Source organism: Plutella xylostella, chromosome 24 (assembly GCF_932276165.1).
Source record: "Plutella xylostella chromosome 24, ilPluXylo3.1, whole genome shotgun sequence".
Taxonomy (NCBI): domain Eukaryota; kingdom Metazoa; phylum Arthropoda; class Insecta; order Lepidoptera; family Plutellidae; genus Plutella; species Plutella xylostella.
Window position 1 is genome coordinate 2,712,166 of NC_064004.1, and position 19,148 is coordinate 2,731,313.

General features: G+C 43.1%; 1 protein-coding gene across 1 annotated transcript; it reads left to right on the forward strand.

The window, feature by feature from the left end:
- Window positions 1–2,005: 2,005 nt before the first annotated feature.
- LOC105393541 (ATP synthase subunit beta, mitochondrial) lies at window positions 2,006–19,117 on the forward strand. Its single transcript, XM_048629965.1, has 15 exons — window positions 2,006–2,117; window positions 2,318–2,410; window positions 2,569–2,678; window positions 2,761–3,193; window positions 3,323–3,400; window positions 3,763–3,945; window positions 4,549–4,686; window positions 5,104–5,201; window positions 5,535–5,633; window positions 6,108–6,266; window positions 7,723–7,845; window positions 8,231–8,443; window positions 9,273–9,392; window positions 12,541–12,612; window positions 18,467–19,117. Exons 1-15 carry the CDS (start codon window positions 2,060–2,062, stop codon window positions 18,569–18,571), a joined length of 2,082 nt encoding a protein of 693 aa, XP_048485922.1. The 5' UTR covers window positions 2,006–2,059; the 3' UTR covers window positions 18,572–19,117.
- Window positions 19,118–19,148: the final 31 nt, after the last annotated feature.

Here is a 19,148-nt window from a genome sequence, read left to right on the forward strand (position 1 = left end):
ATGTAAAATGGGGATGATTTTTTTCGTTGGTGTAAGGTATTGTACAGGTCTTTCAAAAATATCAAAGGTCTTCTCAAATCATTTTTTTATTCAGTGACTGGTTTGCGAAATATTAAGCTTGAAAATGCGAATTCTTGGTAGACTCAAGTGACTCAAAAATGTTTGGTCCAAAAATATCACTGATGTAAGTACTTAATACATATGACAAAATTCCACATTATCCACATATAACTACGATTACTGCCGTTTCCAGTTTCTCCAAATTCGAAAGTATTCCCGCCGCTTCTTGTCGCGTTACAGGCTTTTTAGTAATATCATATTTGATTGATTTCAAAGAATATGCATGCCAAGAATCTCTTTAACTATTACATGCTTCTTTTCTGGCTGACCATCGTCTCAAATTCACTCTATTCCGGGTTTTGCCTTTCCCGATTTCACTCATTTATTTAAGGCAGCGTTGTGTCGAGTTTACAAAAAAAAATTCCTGAAGCAGCATGAAAAAGCGTCAATCTTGGCTAGTTTAAGACGTGACATAAGTTATGCATCGCGCTCACTCACATCGCGCAGCCTCAAGAGCGAGCGCGACGACGTAGAGCTTTTGTCACGACTTAAATGCGCCCCGTACTAGCCCGAGCCTGATTCAGCAGCCACAGTTGCCACTAAATTCAAAGAATATAGGTACATACTGATTATATGACAGTGCGTTTATTTATATGTAGATGGTGTACACGTAAATTTATATTTAAAAAATCTGTAAAATAAAAAATGCTAAATTTGCCGCCCCTCCAAATCTGCCGCCCTAGGCACTGGCCTTTTTGGCCTATAGGTAAATCCGCCACTGATCCGTCGTGCTCGCTCTTGAGGCTGCGCGATGTAAGTGAGCGCGACGCAAAACTCATGTCATCTATGTTGCGCCCCGTGCGGCCGCTACACGGGTTCGGTGTCGACGTCGATAAACACGTTTAATACGCGTTTCACCAATCACAGCGCCGTATTTATGGAGAATCGCGATATAGTGACGTTTATTTACATTGATAAAGAACCGTGTAGCTGCACCTGAGCGGCTCTGGCTGAGCCATGGTAACTCAGTCGTCGCGCCCGGTTCTCACGTCAATGCGGGTTCGAATCCCGTCCCTGACTGTGAATATAAGTTATGTGGACCTACAGGTTGCCTATCTCAAATACCTGCCTAGTTGAAGCTTTGGAAGGGACCAAGCCCATAAGTGCATTATACTGCATTATGCATATTTTAGTGTCAAGAGCAATAACTGGCAAAAATAACAGCCTCGCCTAAAAGAAAACCAATCATCGCTGATGCTGATCAGATTTTGATTCAACATTTTCAGATCTTCTACTTACCACAGAATAAAAATGATAACACCTTCCTATTTACCCCACGGTTCCATCACCCGATCACCCGCCACTTCAAGGGTCCTCGCGAGCGTGGGAGGCCCCGCAGCTGGCACGACAATTAGCGATAGATTAACCCGATCACCCCGCCGATACAACGCTTTACATAAAGCAAACGTCATGCGTTCCACTTCACCTGTAGGTCGATATTAAATTGTTGTGCTTATTCATTTTATAGGTAGGTAAATATAGCTTTTCCGGGTTAGTGAGTTTTGGTATCGGACCAAAAGGATTTTCATAAATACATATATGGAGAAACAGCGTTGGTAATGGCGATGAAATGGACGCAGAATACTGAATGCGATGCGTCCGTTACAACGTACGATGTGAAAAGGTGGATGCTAAAATATTTAAGGGATTAAAGGGGTTTCCCGTGGGAATTCTGGGGTACAAAGTAGCTCGTTGATATATATCATTATAACTTTTTGCCAGTTTTGAAACACTCTGTATAGGTGCGAAGGTTTTTATAACAATAGTTTTAAGATCAGAATAATAACAGCACATTAAGCACATAGGTTGCAGTTGCCGAACCAAAAATTTCAAAAAATAAAATAATTTGACATGCATGTTACACATTTTGGCATCTTTGTGTCAAACAGACACAACAGACAGAAAAATATAAAATAAAATTGGCTGTAGTTCAGCCAAAATGAGACAGTTTATTTTGAATAGGATACCAAGCTCAATTTACTACAGCAGAAGTTGGTGTAAGTACTTACCTAATTATTTTAGCCCCCGAGCCATAAATAGTGGTGTTAGACGTTTATAATCAATGTCTGTCCGTCGATTTTCTTATTGAAAGTGACCTTAGGTAGGAAGATAAGTAGGTTTCTACTTTGACGAAATTTCCAAGACTACAAGTTATAAAGTATGATAAGTACTTACCTATTTTCAATGTTTTCTTTAGCTCATCGAACTTCGAAGAAATGCATCACGACTTTGTCACCCGCTTCCTACGATCAAGGAATCTTCGACGAACCGAAAGTAACTTCAAGACCTGGTAAGTATAGGTATAAGTAGCGTAGGTACTTGGTAGACTGTAGCGTAGACGTAGAGTTATACAGGGTGTTCCAAAATGTTGTTGTTGGGGGTATATGACTTTAGCTTTAGCTAGTGAAACCAGATATCATCAGTTTTTGACCAATAATGTTATTCCAGGCAAAGAACGAGAAAATCTAAATATCGGCCTTGGCGTGGATGGAAAGAGACAAGTAAAGATTGGTGCTTACATACCTCTGGCAGCTGTGTCGTATACTGGTGTTAAACATGTAAGCCATCAATCATCATCTTCACTAAAAAACTACCTCATGGACTCAACTTTAATAATTAATTAATGCGTGTTTTTTTTAGTTCTCTACAATGGCAGTACTGCAGAGCAGTGACCCTTGCGGACCTAAAAAGAACGATCCTTGCGGACCTAAAAAGAACGATCCTTGTGGACCGAAAAAGGAACCAGCAAAAGACCCATGCGGCCCTAAGAAAGACCCATGCGCGCCTAAGAAAGACCCATGTGCGCCTAAGAAAGAACCTGCGAAAGACCCGTGTGGGCCCAAAAAAGACCCATGTGCGCCTAAGAAAGACCCATGTGGGCCTAAGAAAGATGCACCTAAAGACCCATGCGGGCCTAAGAAGGAAGCCCCAAAAGACCCTTGCAAGAAAGTGTGCTCTGATGTTAGAGATGATGACTGCTGCCCCCCTTGTCCCCCTTGCCCAGGGGAGAAGGGTAAAGGGGAAGGCCCCCCGAAGAGCGCCACGGCGGGCGCTACAGGGCAGATTATTGCAGGTGAGTTTACAAATTTTAACTATGTTAAAATTAACTATCATTATGTAATGTGAGACAATTTGGTTGATGCTTAGGTAAGTAGATGATATTTTTCAGGAGTTTTGTTTGATACTGTAAGCTTTTTTTCAGTGATTGGCGCAGTCGTTGATGTCCAATTCGACAAGGACCTCCCTCCCATTTTGAATGCTTTAGAGGTACCTGGCCGCAGTAAGTTCCCTTTTTGATTCATATAAAAGTTCGTGTAAACCTAGACTAGTAGTTAACTAACTACGAGCATATTTTTACGATTTTCGAGTTCTTCCCGAAATGAAGAAAAGTTCAGTTATCTTGCCGTCAAAGAGGGTTGTTAAAAGTTAAGAAATGTTATGTGTAAGTACAAGCAATGCTTGTCATACTTACCTACCTAATAATAGGGGTCCACCAACCCGCACTAGGCCAGCGTGGTGGACTAGGCCTACCTTCATTGGAAGGCGACCCGTGCCCCATCAGTGAGGACGTGATGGGTCGTATTGATGATGTTGATGTATATGCAAACTATTTACCCTTCCATTCTCTCCTTCCACCACCAGCACCCCGCCTAATCCTCGAAGTAGCCCAGCACCTCGGCGAGAGCTCGTGCCGCACCATCGCCATGGACGGCACGGAGGGGCTGGTGCGCGGGCAGCAGGTCGTGGACTCGGGCGCGCCCATCACCATCCCGGTGGGGCAGCCCACGCTGGGCCGGATCATGAACGTGATCGGGGAGCCTATTGGTGAGTGGGGAGAGAGGCCATACATCTTAACCCAGCATTCCCTAAAGCCTAACCTTTTCGGCATTTTCTAAACCATAAAGAGCCGAGCGAAGCGAGGCCATATAAACCAACCCCGCATTCCCTAAACCCTTGAGAGCCGAGCAAAGCGAGGCAATACATACTTAACCGGCATTTCCTAAACCTTAGATCCAAGCGAAGCGAGGCCAAACCTACCCAGCATTCCCTAAAGCTTAACCTTATCGGCATTTTCTAAACCCTAAAGAGCCAAGCGAAGCGAGGCCATTCATACCAACTCCATATTTCTTAAAACCTACAGTGCCGAGCGAAGCGAGGCACCGCAAACCTAATCAGGAGTCCCTAAAGTGTAAAGAGCCGAGCGAAGCGAGGCCATACATATCAATCCTGCATACCCAGAAGTTTAGAGAACCGAGCGAAGCGAGGCCTTACAAACTTGCCCACATTAGTTACTAAAATGAAAATAGCTGAGCAAACTGTAAGGCCGTTACTAGGCGCGTAGTAGCGCCCTCAAAAATATCTCTAGGGGGTTAATGACCCTGGCAAGGACTTGCTAGAGCAAAGTAAAATGTCATCTTCTATCCCCAGACGAGCGCGGCCCCATAGAGACCTCAGAGTTCGCGCCCATCCACGCGGACGCGCCCCCCTTCGTGGACATGTCGGTGGAGCAGGAGATCCTCGCCACCGGGATCAAGGTGGTGGACCTGCTGGCTCCCTATGTCAAGGGTATGCACACAATAATAATATGCTCACGACTGTAATCCCCGAAACGGTAACTAGTCAGATTTGACTCTGAAGCGAGTCGGTGACAAACTCAAGTCTTCCGCTGCAGTCTACGGTCTAGAACCGAAATGCATGCTGCCTATGCATTTCGGTGCGAAGTCATCATCATCATCATGCAACCTTCTATGGCCCTCTGTTAGATATACGCCTCCTCTTTTGTACGCCATTTTTTCCGGTCCTGTGCCGCTCTGGTCCACTGCCTCCCCGCAACCCTATATAGATGTCATCGGACCATCAATCAGGTGGTCTACCAACCAGTTTTTCAAATATTTCTAGACGTCGTCGTCTAGAAATATTTGTTCGTCTGTGGATTAAGTAATCAATGTAAAATGAATTTAATTTTCTTTATTTATTTAACAGGCGGTAAGATAGGTCTGTTTGGCGGCGCGGGCGTCGGTAAAACAGTGCTCATCATGGAACTCATCAACAACGTGGCGAAGGCTCACGGAGGATTCTCTGTACGTTATTATTTTATTAATGTCCTTTTAATATTGTACGGATTTCATCCCGCACACGGGATTGAAGCGCCCTATAAGTAGTTGCATATTTAACCACTAGGTTTTAATAATACCTAGTTATGTTAGATTATAGATAACTGTTCCAATGTAAATACCCCGCCCGGGTACGACCATCAAACTGTGTTTCGAAATGAGAGTGACGACGCAGTTTTTTGTGTACCTAGTACCTACCATGCACATACTTTTGCAGTACAATATAAGTACTTACCTAGTCTGATAGACAATTTCTCTTGTCTGATGTATTCGATATATTATTATTTTTATTCTAAACAGGTGTTTGCCGGGGTGGGGGAGCGGACGCGCGAGGGGAACGATCTGTACAACGAAATGAAGGTGGGGGGCGTCATCACGGACGATTATAAAACTTCGAAGGTATGCTCACTCCTCTGTACTTATTACTTTCCAGCTAGCTCTTAAACATCTAGGTACTGATTGATATGAACTACACTTTCTGGAGTAGGCAGAGGCAGAGAGGCTATTTCTGCACTTAATTTTTGCCAGAAGTATGTCTCCTAAACTCCTAAAGTGCCTTATCTAACCCGACTGATAAAAGCACACAGTGTTCCAAGCCAGCAGCTGGTAAGTATAACAAGCCAAGCTGGATTACCCAGGGGCAACTTTGTAAAATTTAAAACTCTTTTCTTTCTCCATTATAACAGTGTTGTAGTTACCATGTAGTTTTGAGGGATCTAGAAGTACTTATTTTGTATTCTAAAAAATTCACCAATTATTTTCCCCATCAGGTGGCGCTATTATACGGGTAGATGAACGAGTCGCCAATATTTTTTTCTTTCTTGAACAATTTCTTTTTTGTAATTTTCTATTCACAATGATTACCCCCACCAGGTGGCGCTAGTATACGGGCAGATGAACGAGCCTCCGGGCGCGCGGGCGCGCGTGGCTCTCACCGGGCTGACGGTGGCGGAACACTTCCGAGACAAGGAGGGGCAGGACGTGCTGCTGTTTATAGATAACATCTTCCGGTTCACGCAGGCGGGGTCTGAGGTACGGGGGGGTAACTGGCGGTGTAGCGTAGATGAGCTAACGAAGTGTTTAGTCTCAAGGTAAATAGGAATGAAATGTTGAAGTTGAAACCGAATACCCCATTCACACGCTTGGCGAACAATGGCAAACAGCAAACAGCAAACACTGACGTGTGGATGGGTGTTTGTCGTTGTTTGCCTGTTTGTGTTTGTGTTCGCCAGTGTTCGGCATCGGTGTCGGTTTTTCTTGCCAGATCAAAGGATGTTCGGCAAACAGTTTGCTACGTATCCACACGTCTGGCAGCGGTCAGTATGCGCGCTAGCATTGCGGGAGGCGGACGTATCAACTTGCTACACTTTTTCGTTGTCGCGCATTTTTTTTAATGTAGTATGTTCACCGATTACTCCGCCGTTTATGAACCGATTTCGAAAATTCATTTTTTTTGTATTGGGTAGTAGCTCCCAGGTGGTCCCATTTTTTTCAGAATTTTACCTCACCCCTAAGGTTGGGTAATGGGGTAAAAACAGGGTATGAATTTCCATTTTGGACACATATTAACCGATTCTAATGAAATTAAAAACATAAATATAGTTCTTGTAACAAAAAAATATGATGGTGACCTTGAGCTGATCTGATGATGGAAACGGAAGGCAGTCAAGGGAACTCTTCAACGGTATATAGCAACTACCTCGTGTTTAGGCTTGAATGATTCGTATTGATTAGTAGGACTTTTTGGTATCATTTGCATCTTACTTTTGATTAAAAATTATTGCAAATAAACTAAAAACTATAAAATAAAATAATAATTAAAAAGAAGTCAGTCAGTTTTTTTTTTTTAATTAATATTATTATCCCACCATCGTCTTTGCTTTCTTCTTATTTTCCTTTTTTCTTTCTCTTGCTTTAATTTATTAATAAAAATATGTCATCCCGAAAGTAATAGCTCGTCGTCCGCCGTGTTTGCCGATTCGGAATGTTATGAGCGTTCGCCGAGCATGTGGATGGCTGTTTGTGTTCGGTGATTGTGGTTGGTGTTTGGGACTGTTTGCCGTGTTTGTGACAAACAGCAAGCGTGTGGATGGGGCTGAACACTTCGTTTGTTTGTATAATGAGTTCGCGATACACCTTCTGCCCCAGATATGGTGGAAAATAGTAAAAAAAACTAAAGATAAACATTAGTTAGCAGTTTGTTATTCAGATTACTTGAATTAGTTGAATATTGTACGGATTACGTCCCGCACACGGGATTGCTTCGTAAGCGTTAGGTATTGCTTCTGAAATCCACCTATGTGCCGAAAAGATCATCCGCGTTTCTTCCTGTGCGTAATGATATTTTATTATTAGTGAATAAACATTTAACTAACTATAGCAATTTATAGATATACCTGTGTACTTCATTAGTTAATTTCTACAGAAATTAAAATAAATAAAAAAACATTATATTTACCCTATATCACCACCACACCTTCCCACTCAGGTGTCAGCGCTGCTAGGCCGCATCCCCTCGGCCGTGGGCTACCAGCCGACCCTCGCCACCGACATGGGCACCATGCAGGAGCGCATCACCACCACCAAGACTGGCTCTATTACTAGTGTGCAGGTGAGCAGATAGTACATAGGCTAATTTGTGGTGAGCAGGGGAAACGTGGCGACGAGCGGTACCTGATTTGAGTGACCTAAAGTGAAGATACTTATTTTATAGCATCTATGAAGGTGGAAATATTCTGTTTTGTTTTCCGCTGGATTGAGCTGCCGAGGTGAGAATACTGATAAAATTGCAACACCTATAATGTAGCGCTTATAGAAATGGACTTAGGTGCCCATCATGCATGGCCTCTGAATATAGTCCCCTCACAAGAAGCGCCAGAACACTTTTTTAATGGCCTATCTATCCTATTCGTAGTCTCTGTTGATACGTAGAGGACTAATACACCAGGACTAGCCAAATGCCAGTTTAAGCTTAAAGCTTAAATCCCATTCCTCAGGCAGTATACGTGCCAGCAGACGACCTGACCGACCCGGCGCCCGCCACCACGTTCGCCCACCTCGACGCCACCACGGTGCTGTCGCGAGCCATCGCCGAGCTGGGCATCTACCCGGCCGTGGACCCGCTGGACTCCACCTCCAGGGTCATGGATCCTAATATAATAGGACCAGAGCACTATGGGGTGGCGCGCGGGGTGCAGAAGATCTTGCAGGTGGGTTTAAGTTTCGATGGAGGCTATTTCATGTTTTGAAGGTTTTAAGCGACGGCCGACTGGAGTAATTCTGACGTGGGACGACCTCCAGCTGACTGTAGAAGTAACCGGAGTGAACCGATCACGGTTGGATGAAGAACGCGAAAAGAATCGACAGAATCCAATATTCTGCAATGGGTGTATCATCTGTTGGTTGATGATAATACAGAAGGCAGTCTGTTGCTATAATAGTAGGGTAGGGCAGCAGAGCTGTACTCCTGTAGTGACCAAGGTCCTGTCGCGGGCCATCGCCGAACTGGGCATCTACCCGGCTGTGGACCCGCTGGACTCCACCTCCAGGGTCATGGATCCTAATATAATAGGACCGGAGCACTATGGGGTGGCGCGCGGAGTGCAGAAGATCTTGCAGGTGGGTTTAGATTTTGTTGGAGGCAATGTCATAATTTGAAGGTTTTAGTTACAGCCGACTGGAGTAAACCTTTTGGCTGGCTATTTTATGAGTGGTCTGATCTCAATCAAATCGGCCGCCGTGGTCTAATTTCGGCTAGTAGAAAATTTATTATCATTACTTTATTGTGTCCACCAACCCGCACTAGGTCAGCGTGGTGGATTATGCCTAAACCCTTTCCATTATTGTAAGGACACTCGTTCCCCAGCAGTGGGGACGTGATGGGTATGATTATAGATAGAATAGGTATTCATTAACTTACATATAAGTAAGTACTTAACTTAAATACCAACACATATTTTGTACAAAATTGCGGTCTTATCGCTTAAAGCGCTTTTTCAAGACCACTTTCGTGACAGACATGGTTAACTATGGCTTCAGGACTACAAGTCGCTGCAGGACATCATCGCGATCCTCGGCATGGACGAGCTGTCAGAGGACGACAAGCTGACGGTCGCGCGCGCCCGCAAGATACAGCGGTTCTTGTCGCAGCCCTTCCAGGTATTGTCTCATATAAATGTAGATACCTACTTACCTACAATCAGTTTCAATAACTCAGGCTACAGATAACTTCCACTTGGATAGTTTGCAACTTAGACTTATAATTGTATTCGATTAGCCGTTAATCGTCCTTTTCTGTACCTATATTAGCTTAGCTACCAAAAGATCAAAGAGCGCCAAGAGAGCAAGGTGTCGGTAGATAGATCTTTGTCTTATTCTATAGTTGTTCTTATTCTATAGTATAGTTGTTATAGTATATATTCTATATATTTTAATAAGATTTGTCAGCCTTACTAATTAGCATTCGCCCGGTGGAGAAGATCCTTTTGCTAGGCGACTTTAATGCAAGAGTTGGGCGGGACTTTGAAGCTTGGCCGCGTGTTTTAGGTCGACATGGTATTGGTAATATGAACAGTAACGGCCAAATGTTACTTAGCCTCTGTGCTCAATTTGGCCTGGCTATAACCAATACCCACTATAGATTACCTGTAAAGCACAAGGTTACATGGATGCATCCGAGGTCGAAACATTGGCATTTGATAGATTATGCAATCGTAAGACAGGCTGACCTATCCCAAGTGCTCGTCACTAGAGTAATGCGAGGAGCCAACTGTTGGACGGACCACAAGCTTGTAGTCACGAAAACCAGATTGCAACTTCGCCCTCCCATCAGATCCAACAGAGCTAAACCTACGCGTCTAGATATAGGAAAACTGGCTAGCTTGGAAACTCAAAGGGACTATCGTCAAGCTTTAAATAGCGCAACCTCGACACTGGACGCAAACGGTGATCTTCAGGCGATATGGGATCTCCTTTGTTCGCAAATAATCGACTCGGCCAAACACACGTTAGGGAAACTAACCAGAGTTAACGAAGACTGGTTCGACGAGAACGATCAGATACTGACCGAAGCGATTGCAAAGCACCGTGCTCTCCTTCGGCGTCAAGGTCGAGGACGACAGTTACTGGACGAGATAAAGAAGAGCAGTGTGGCCCTCCGAACTCTCACTCGGGAATTAAAAGATCAGTGGTGGAAAAATAAAGCCGAGTATATCAACTGGCTTTCAAAGTCAAACTGTCTAGGACTGTTTTACGCTGAAATAAGGAAGTTAATCGGCAGTGTGCCCCGTGTTAATGTGCCACTCGTATCCAAAGATGGCACCCAACGACTAACTTCTAAAGTAGACACCTTGAATCGTTGGGCTGAACACTTTAATCACCTTCTTAATGTAGACCGAGCAGCAGATCTACAACACATAAGGGCGCTACCAAAACTTACTGAAAAGACTGAATTGTGTGCTCCACTCACACTAGAAGAAGTAGTCACAGCGATAAGGCAGCAACCAAATGACAAGGCGACTGGAGTTGACAACATCTCAGGAGAACTCTTAAAGTATGGAGGAGAGCAGTTGTACAATACCATCTGGAAACTATTTCTGCGAATGTGGGAAGAAGAACGAGTTCCAAGCGATTTTAAAATCTCACGCATCTGCTCCTTGTATAAAAACAAGGGAGCCCGTTCTGATTGCAATTCCTACCGAGGCATATCTTTACTCTGCATCCCTGGGAAAATTTTCGCCAAAATACTTCTGAATAGACTCATTCCGGTGTCTGAAACACTACAACCAGAGAGTCAATTTGGCTTTAGACCTCAAAGAGGAACCTGCGAAGCGATCTTCAGTCTACGCCAACTACAAGAAAAGAGCAAAGAGCAAGGACAACCGCTTCATCTGTGTTTCGTAGACTTAGAGAAGGCATTCGATAGTGTCCCCCGAGAGGCTCTATGGATAATCCTGGAGAAATATGGCTGCTCGGATAAGTTTGTAAGGCTAATAAGACTTCTCCACGACAACATGACATGCTGTGTCTCAGCTAATGGCGAGCAGACAGAGTTTTTCTCAGTTACCTGTGGAGTCAAACAAGGATGTGTCCTAGCACCCACTCTGTTCGCCCTTTACTTTGCCGTGGTGGTTCGTGAAACGATTGAAGACAAATCGGAGGGCATCCACATTCGCTTTCGGACGGACGGAAAGCTATTCAATCTGGCTAGACTTAAGGCGAGCACCAAAGTCTCCTATGATGTCGTAACAGAGATCATGTATGCAGATGACCTGTGTTTTGTGGCGGATTCCCCAGGCGGTCTGCAAAAGCTGATGACAAAACTCCATGAGGCTTGCTGTAGATACGGGCTGAAAATCAGTGTCAAGAAAACCGAGGTTATGTCCTTGGATACACTACAAACGGATGGCTCTGCACTGAACATTCGCCTTGGTGAGGATACTCTAAAGCAGGTAGACAAGTTTAGATATCTGGGAAGTACCTTGACAGCTAAAGGAGATCTAGACGCTGAGCTAAACAGCAGGATCGGTGCGGCCTCTGCAGCCTTTGGAAAGCTACAGTTGAAGCTTTTTCGCTCTCACGATATCAAACGATCGACAAAAATTGCTGTTTATATGGCTATCGTGTTGCCTAACCTTTTATACTCAGCGGAAACCTGGTGCGTATATCGCAAGCACATCCGAATATTGGATAGGTTTCACCTCAAGTGCCTTCGAGACATTTTGAACATCAAATGGTCAGATCGCGTTCGCAATACAGAGGTACTGCGCAGGGCAAATGTTGGCGGCATTGAAGCCTATTTGATGAGACGACAGTTGCGTTGGTGCGGGCATGTCTCCCGTATGTCCGATGAGAGGCTGGCCAAGCGCGTGTTCTATTCGGAGCTCCGAGATGGCAAACGGAAACAAGGTGGCCAGTTTCTTCGATATAAAGACGTGTTGAAGAGGCACATGAAGAGCTGCAATATAGCTCCAGAGAACTGGGAGAAGTGCGCAGCCGAGAGGCCTGAATGGAGACGCCGGGTTCAGACAAATGTTTTCACGTTTGAAGAAAAAAGACGTAAAGATCTCGACACTAAGCGAGATCAGCTGAAGGCCCGACCACCTGCGGCTATAACATATAATTATGAGAATGGAGTTTTGAAGTGTGGTATATGCGGACGAACTTTTACCGCCAAGATTGGCTATGTTAGCCACACAAGGGCACACCAGCGAAGCCTAAATAACAAGTAGCAGTCGCCGTAGCCGCATCGGCATGGAAGACATCATCATCATAGTATAGTTACTAAATTCCTTGACATACTTTTCAGGTGGCTGAAGTGTTCACGGGTCACGTGGGTAAGCTGGTAACTTTGGAAGAGACCATCAAGGGATTTAATAGGGTAAGATTACATTATTTTATGAACCGCGAGCTAAAAAAATTGTGGTGTTGTAAGTTGAAGTCGATTCCATCACCTTGATAAGAGACATACTTATCGCTATTTTACAGTCATAAACAAGATCCTAAAAATACTCTATTCAAACGACCGGGAGTCGAACTCAAGATGCGCTATGCGCGACACTCGTACTAACCACTACAGTGCAGAAAAATCACCCTTTCTGGTTTTAAACTGTGAGGGCCAGGTCCACACACCAATATGATAAGATGATAGAAATGATAAAAGAAGTATATAACTTATGATAATTTGATTTATTTAAACTGATAACTATTCTATAATGATATGATGATGAGTACGTGTCGCGCGCGGTTGATGACGGACAAGAACTGACTTAATTTAGGTCGCTAAGGTAAAACTGTTAACATAGCAAAATGTACGGCTATTGGCCCGTACATACTCCCCCACCAGAGAAGGAAGAAAAATCTACTAAGTGAATGATAAAAGCAGAAAAAATATATGTATATTATATGATATGATGATGAATGACATGAGACATGATGATTGAACAATATTAATTTTATTATAAAAAAAAAACTTAAAGTCCACTAAAGTATTATTTAAAATTCGCACTCATTTATTTTTGCTTTCACATTGATCTATTGAACTTTTTAATACGCGGGCTCACTATAGGGACTTTGTAACCACTCTCACTACACTGAAAATTTAAAATATTTAAATTATCACGACCGAAGTTTGCTGTTTCACATGCACTACACTTAACACTATAGAGAACAGCGGGCTCGGGCTTAGGGCCGCCCGTGGCCGTCGCCGCGCCCTCGGCGGAGCGCCCGCGCCGCCGCGCGCGCCTCCACAGGAACCAGCCGCCCGCCGCCGCCATCACTCCCAGCATGCTGTACACTACCGTGTATTGATGGATGTCGTGATATGTCGCTCTGTCTGATAATAGCGGAGTTTCTTCTTTCATAGCATCTATTTTCTGCTTGATTAAATTTAGCTCTGATTCGTGATACTCTGATATAGTCATATTAGCGTTAACAGGTAAGGTAATGTTGATGATGTTGTTGATTGGTGCTATTTCTGGGATTGATAAGTCGGCCTTCATGGTCAGGTTGTTCGACCTTTGGTAATGGGATGTTATGGTTAATTCCTTAGCTCTGATCGTGCATTCTCCAGACAGAGTGAATAATCCAGCCTGACTGAGCTGTAGCGCAACAGCTTGGTCTTGGCATAATACTTTGATGTTGCATTGATTACAACAAAAATACATATAACTATTGATGGAATGTAATTCTATCCAACTGTTTCTACAATCATTGATAACTGAGTTACAAATGGATGTTTGATTATTCTTCTCGCATAAACTGTCATCATTTGATATATGGTACGCTGGTTTGCTGATATGGCATAAAATTGTTTCTTCGTTTTGGTTTAAGCATGTATTAATATCTTCGGCAGTAATAGGTATCATAGACTCTTTCTGTAGGTTTATCGCTACGTAACTTGATATAGGTATTATTTTTATCATATTCTTGTGTGATTGTTTCGGAATGGGAAGGACTTGATATATTTCGTACGTATTTCTTGATAGTAGAGGTATAGAAATCTCGAAGATTAAATACTCTCTTGATATTTTTGATTTTACTTTAAGAAGATGATAAAGTTTAGGTAATTGTACCTCTAATGTCGGAATGCTTAAATCTCTCGGTATTTGTGCTGATATGATGTTTAATTCTTGGCGTAATTGTTCCAGGGTCAACATATGCAAGCTCAGCTTTCCATTGTAAATATCTGTGATGGTGTCAAGTAGAACTGTCTGCACAGATTTAAGTTGATTTAATAAATTGTTGGCTATTATTGATGATATAGTGAAATCGTTTATCAGTGATGAGTAATTTATTTGTTTTCCCATGGTATTCATTGTGTTTTCGAAACTTGATAATCGTTGATTGATAGATTTGTGCTGTTTATTTATAAAACTCTCCATTCTTTTCATAAGGTTAAATTCTGCCTCTACAACTGACGTTTGATTTTTCCATAACTTCGCTAAATGATTTTCATTTTCTCTGATAAGGCTGATGTCCCTTTCATATTTTGAAGCGAACTTATCGTCTAATATTCCGAATAAGTTGTTTGCTAGGTTTCCAATACCGTTTATAAGTCCGTGACGATGCCGTCTGTCGTACACGCTCGGCCTTTGAGTCAGCAAAACGTCATTGTAGTAGCGTATTTCCGAGAACCCGTGCTGTAATTGTGATATGATCTGTTCGCAATGTGACTGACCTCTTATCGCAGAACATGAGCTGTCCAGGTATTTTAATTGTTTATTAAGTGTTTCTAATCCAGCCCAATACGGATCTAAGTCATAATAGACAACGAGTCGCCAGTCGTCCTTTATTATTTGCATGTTGGTCAATTTGTCGAAGTACAACATTTGATTAGGTGGTAATTTTGTGAAGTTGTAGGCGCATTGTGACGTGGTTAACATGCTGAAGAAAAACAATAATGATGTGGCTAATGATAAAAGGTTTATGTTTTTCTTCCTGATTGTTCTCTGTGGTCTTTTATTATTTTCTATTGATGCAGTGGGTTGTTTTAGGTCTTGATTGCTTGATGAAGATGATACGTTTTCGGAGCAGTTTGATGATTGGACAGGTAGACGAGAGAGTTTTACGAAAGGTCGTTTTAACACTCCGTTCTTCGTCTTCACAGACACCACCCTCACATACCCATCCTTTCCGGGGTGTGTCTCCAGTACTCTACCTAGCGCCCACTTCCCGGGCGGTAAATTGGCATCTTGAATGATAACGATGTCTCCTTCTTTGATATTGGGTTGCGGTGAGCGCCACTTGGGACGAATTGATAATTGTGAGAGATATTCTGCTCGCCATCTCTTCCACACATCTTGATATATTTTCTGTACGAGATGCCATCTTGTGCGGAGGTCATGTTCTGTTTCGACGATTGACAAGGTTGGACCGCTTGCTAAGAAGTGAGCTGGAGTTAAATAGTCTAGCTCCTCCGGATCCTCACTGATAGCGCACAAGGGTCGCCCGTTTAAGCACGCCTCAATCTGGGTCAACAGTGTTGCATACTCTTCATAGGTTAGTTTGTGTGATCCTATTACTCTCGTTAGGTGCTTTTTCACTTGTTTCACAGCTGCTTCCCAGATTCCTCCAGCCGAAGGCCATGATGGGGCCTGAAAATGCCATTTGATTTCCATTTCTGATAGTTCACTGATAAAATGATGATCGATTGATTTTAATGTTTCTTCATACTCTTGCTGTAAAACTCTGTTTCCTCCAATAAAGTTAGTACCGTTATCGGAATACAGATTTCGGGGGGTCCCTCGTCTCGCCGCCATTCTGCGAACTGCGGCCAGCAGTGCAGAGGTTGATAGATCTGATACTAGTTCTAGGTGTACGGCTTTTGTCACCATACAGACAAAAACTGCTATGTATCCTTTGCTGGTCTTTATTCCACGCCCTTTGTTGGCTTTTACCATGATATGTCCTGTGAAATCGAGTCCAGTGTGATAAAATGGACGGGATGCATTGATCCGGTGTTTCGGTAAATCTCCCATTAACTGATCGGCTTTGCTTGGACTGTGCTTTCTGCAGGTTACACATAGTCGCAGTTGTTTTTTGATTTCCCGGTTTCCTCCCACTATCCAGTATTTCTGTCGAAGAAACGCTGAAGTTATCTTGGGGCCTCCGTGATGTGTATGTTCGTGACCGTGCCTGATCAGAAGTTCCGTCAACTTGCCTTTTGTCGGTATGATAATTGGATGCTTCATTTCGGGATTGATATATGCGTTCTTGATTCTCCCACCAACTCTCATGATTCCTTCCTCATCTAGCTGAGGTCGCAGGCTAACCCCATTATTCATAGAAAAGTTACAATACGTTTTAACTAATAAACTGTTTTGTCCCTCTCTGTCAAAGAACAAATTGTACTTTGTCGGAGAGGGACAAAACAGTTTATTAGTTAAAACGTATTGTAACTTCTCTATGAATAAGGGGGTAAGTATTTTGCTCTTTGATTTGATTTCCCTTTTTGCTTCTAAGCACTGAATTTCCTTTTCATATTCCTCACGTTGAACATGCTTAATGATAATGGTTTTGGCATGTCGCAATTCTGATATAGTTAAATATTTTTGATAATCTGCCCTTTTGTCTGATAGATATTTGATAAATCGTGCAAGCCACGCTGTTGCTCTTACAGCTTTTGAAAATGAGCTGTAGTGATCCAGTATCTTTGTGATTGCATTTTCTGATTTAAGAACACTGTTCACTTGTTTGATCTTTTTTAACTCCTCTTCAGTCGAGTAAAGTGTCCTTTCGGCATCTCTGTTTTGATATGTAGGTAGCCACGAGGGCCCTTGCCACCATAGACTGTGGTTTTGTAGTTGCTCCGGTGTGATACCTCTGCTTGCGCAGTCAGCCGGGTTGTCCTTGGATTCCACATAGCGCCAGCAGTCCGGTGGTATAGACTCGATTGTTTGCTGCACTCTGGTTGATACAAATGACTTCCATCGCCCTGGTTCACCTTGCAGCCAGGCTAAAGTCACCATAGAATCCGTCCAGCCGAAAACTGATATTTGATAGCTTGGGAAGCAGTCCTTGACCTTGGACATGACCTTTGATAGTAAGTGTGCTCCGCATAACTCGAGACGAGGTAAAGATACTTCTTTCTCCAGTTTTTTGATAGGTACAAGTCTCGCTTTCCCGATTACTTGACTTACATATGTCTGTCCTGCTCTTCTGATTACACTATAAATGACGCAAGCGTAAGCTTTGGTTGATGAGTCACAGAAGCCGTGCAATTCTATGACGTCGCTGCCATTTGTTTGTAACCATCTCGGTAACCTGATATCGTTGATAGCGATTAATGTTTGTTGTATTTTGATCCACTCTTTTTCAATATTTTCGGGTAATTGACTATCCCATTGCAGGTCATAGGCCCAAACGCTTTGAAAAATGAGTTTGAGCTTTGTTGTCACGGGAGAAAGCCATCCTAACGGGTCGAACAGTTTTGATATTTCTGATAATAGTGATCTTTTTGTTGGTTTGGTTTTAGTTGATTTCGAATCGCATTTCAGTTCAAACGAGAATACGTCCTCCTTCGGATGCCAACGTAATCCGAGCGTCTTCATGGATTCTTCGTGTCTGAAATCAAATGCATGTTGATGGCTGTCAGTTACATGGCTTCCTTGCAGTAACTCTTGATAGTTTGATGACCACTTTCGGAGGTTGAAACCACCTAATTTTAGTAGCTCAATTAAATCTGATTGTAATTGTTTTGCTGATGATAATGAGTGGTCGCCATGGAGCACATCGTCCATATAAAGGGATTCTTTTACCACCTTTGCTGCTGCTGAATATTTTCGTTGATACTCTTCTTCACTCGCTAGATGACGCAGGGTCATCATGGCTAGATATGGGGCTGCACGGGTCCCATAAGTCACGGTCGTTAAAGTGTATTCTTTGATAGGTTCATCAGCTGAATCTCTCCAGACTATCTTCTGAAATCTCTGATCTTCGTCTGCGACCCATATCTGGCGGAACATCTTTTCAATATCTGCAGTAAAAGCGTATTTATACCTACTGTCGCCACTTCAAGATAAGAGTTTGGAGGTCCTGCTGCAGATTTGGGCCCCTCTCCATGAGGTCATTGAGACTTAAGTTTGATGGCAGTCCTGGTGTGCTAGCATTGAAAACAACTCTTAACTTGCTGGTAATAGAGTCCTCCCATGCAGAGCAATCCCGCGTGCGTGATGGAATCATTCCATTAAAGTCATAATTTGATCAAATATAGGTATTTGTCTATACTTCCCTAGATCCTGGCTGGGGAACTGGACCACATCCCAGAGGCGGCGTTCTACATGGTGGGCACCATCGAGGATGTCATCGAGAAGGCCAAGTCTTTGGCGCAGAATATTTGAAGAGTAACTTATCTGGCCCATCATCCACAAAGCACTATTCTGAATATGATACATCTGATATTTTCAGCACAGGGCCAAGCATTCCAAAGATACCAACGTCTCTAGACAGGTGATTGCTGAGTAAGGTTACTTACATAGAGAATCGGGTTCCCTGTATCTACCTGTACCGGTAACCTGATTATGCGAAAGCGCTCATGGCATAAAAAAATCCGGGAAATGCTCCGACAGTGAGCGCTTTCGCATAATCAGGTTACCGGTACAGGTAGATACAGGGTACCCGATTCTCTATGTAAGCACCCTAAGGCCGAGGACAGTTTTGTGGCGCTCCTTGGGAGTCCTATGTCCAGCAGAGGGCGATTATTGACTGATTGTGAATTCTGCTGTCATGGAGTCAGATAAGTTGGTTGCGCTGTAAGCCTGTTTGAACTAAGTAAAGCTAAAACTGTTGTACCCTGCGGACCATTATTTATAGCCAGTGTAGATGCAGTGTATTTTGTGATGTTTGAATACTGTTATGAGTTAATAAATTGTTATTTATTTATTGAATCAATGTTTTCATTTAATCTTTTATTGCACA

Bases quoted from the DNA above. Each gene is read 5' to 3' on its own strand.
- LOC105393541 (XM_048629965.1), top strand. From the start codon at position 2,060: ATGAGACAGTTTATTTTGAATAGGATACCAAGCTCAATTTACTACAGC. The intron at 3,401-3,762 runs GTAAGTTCCCTT...TTCCACCACCAG, and splicing joins TTTAGAGGTACCTGGCCGCA to CACCCCGCCTAATCCTCGAA. The intron at 6,267-7,722 runs GTACGGGGGGGT...CTTCCCACTCAG, and splicing joins TCACGCAGGCGGGGTCTGAG to GTGTCAGCGCTGCTAGGCCG.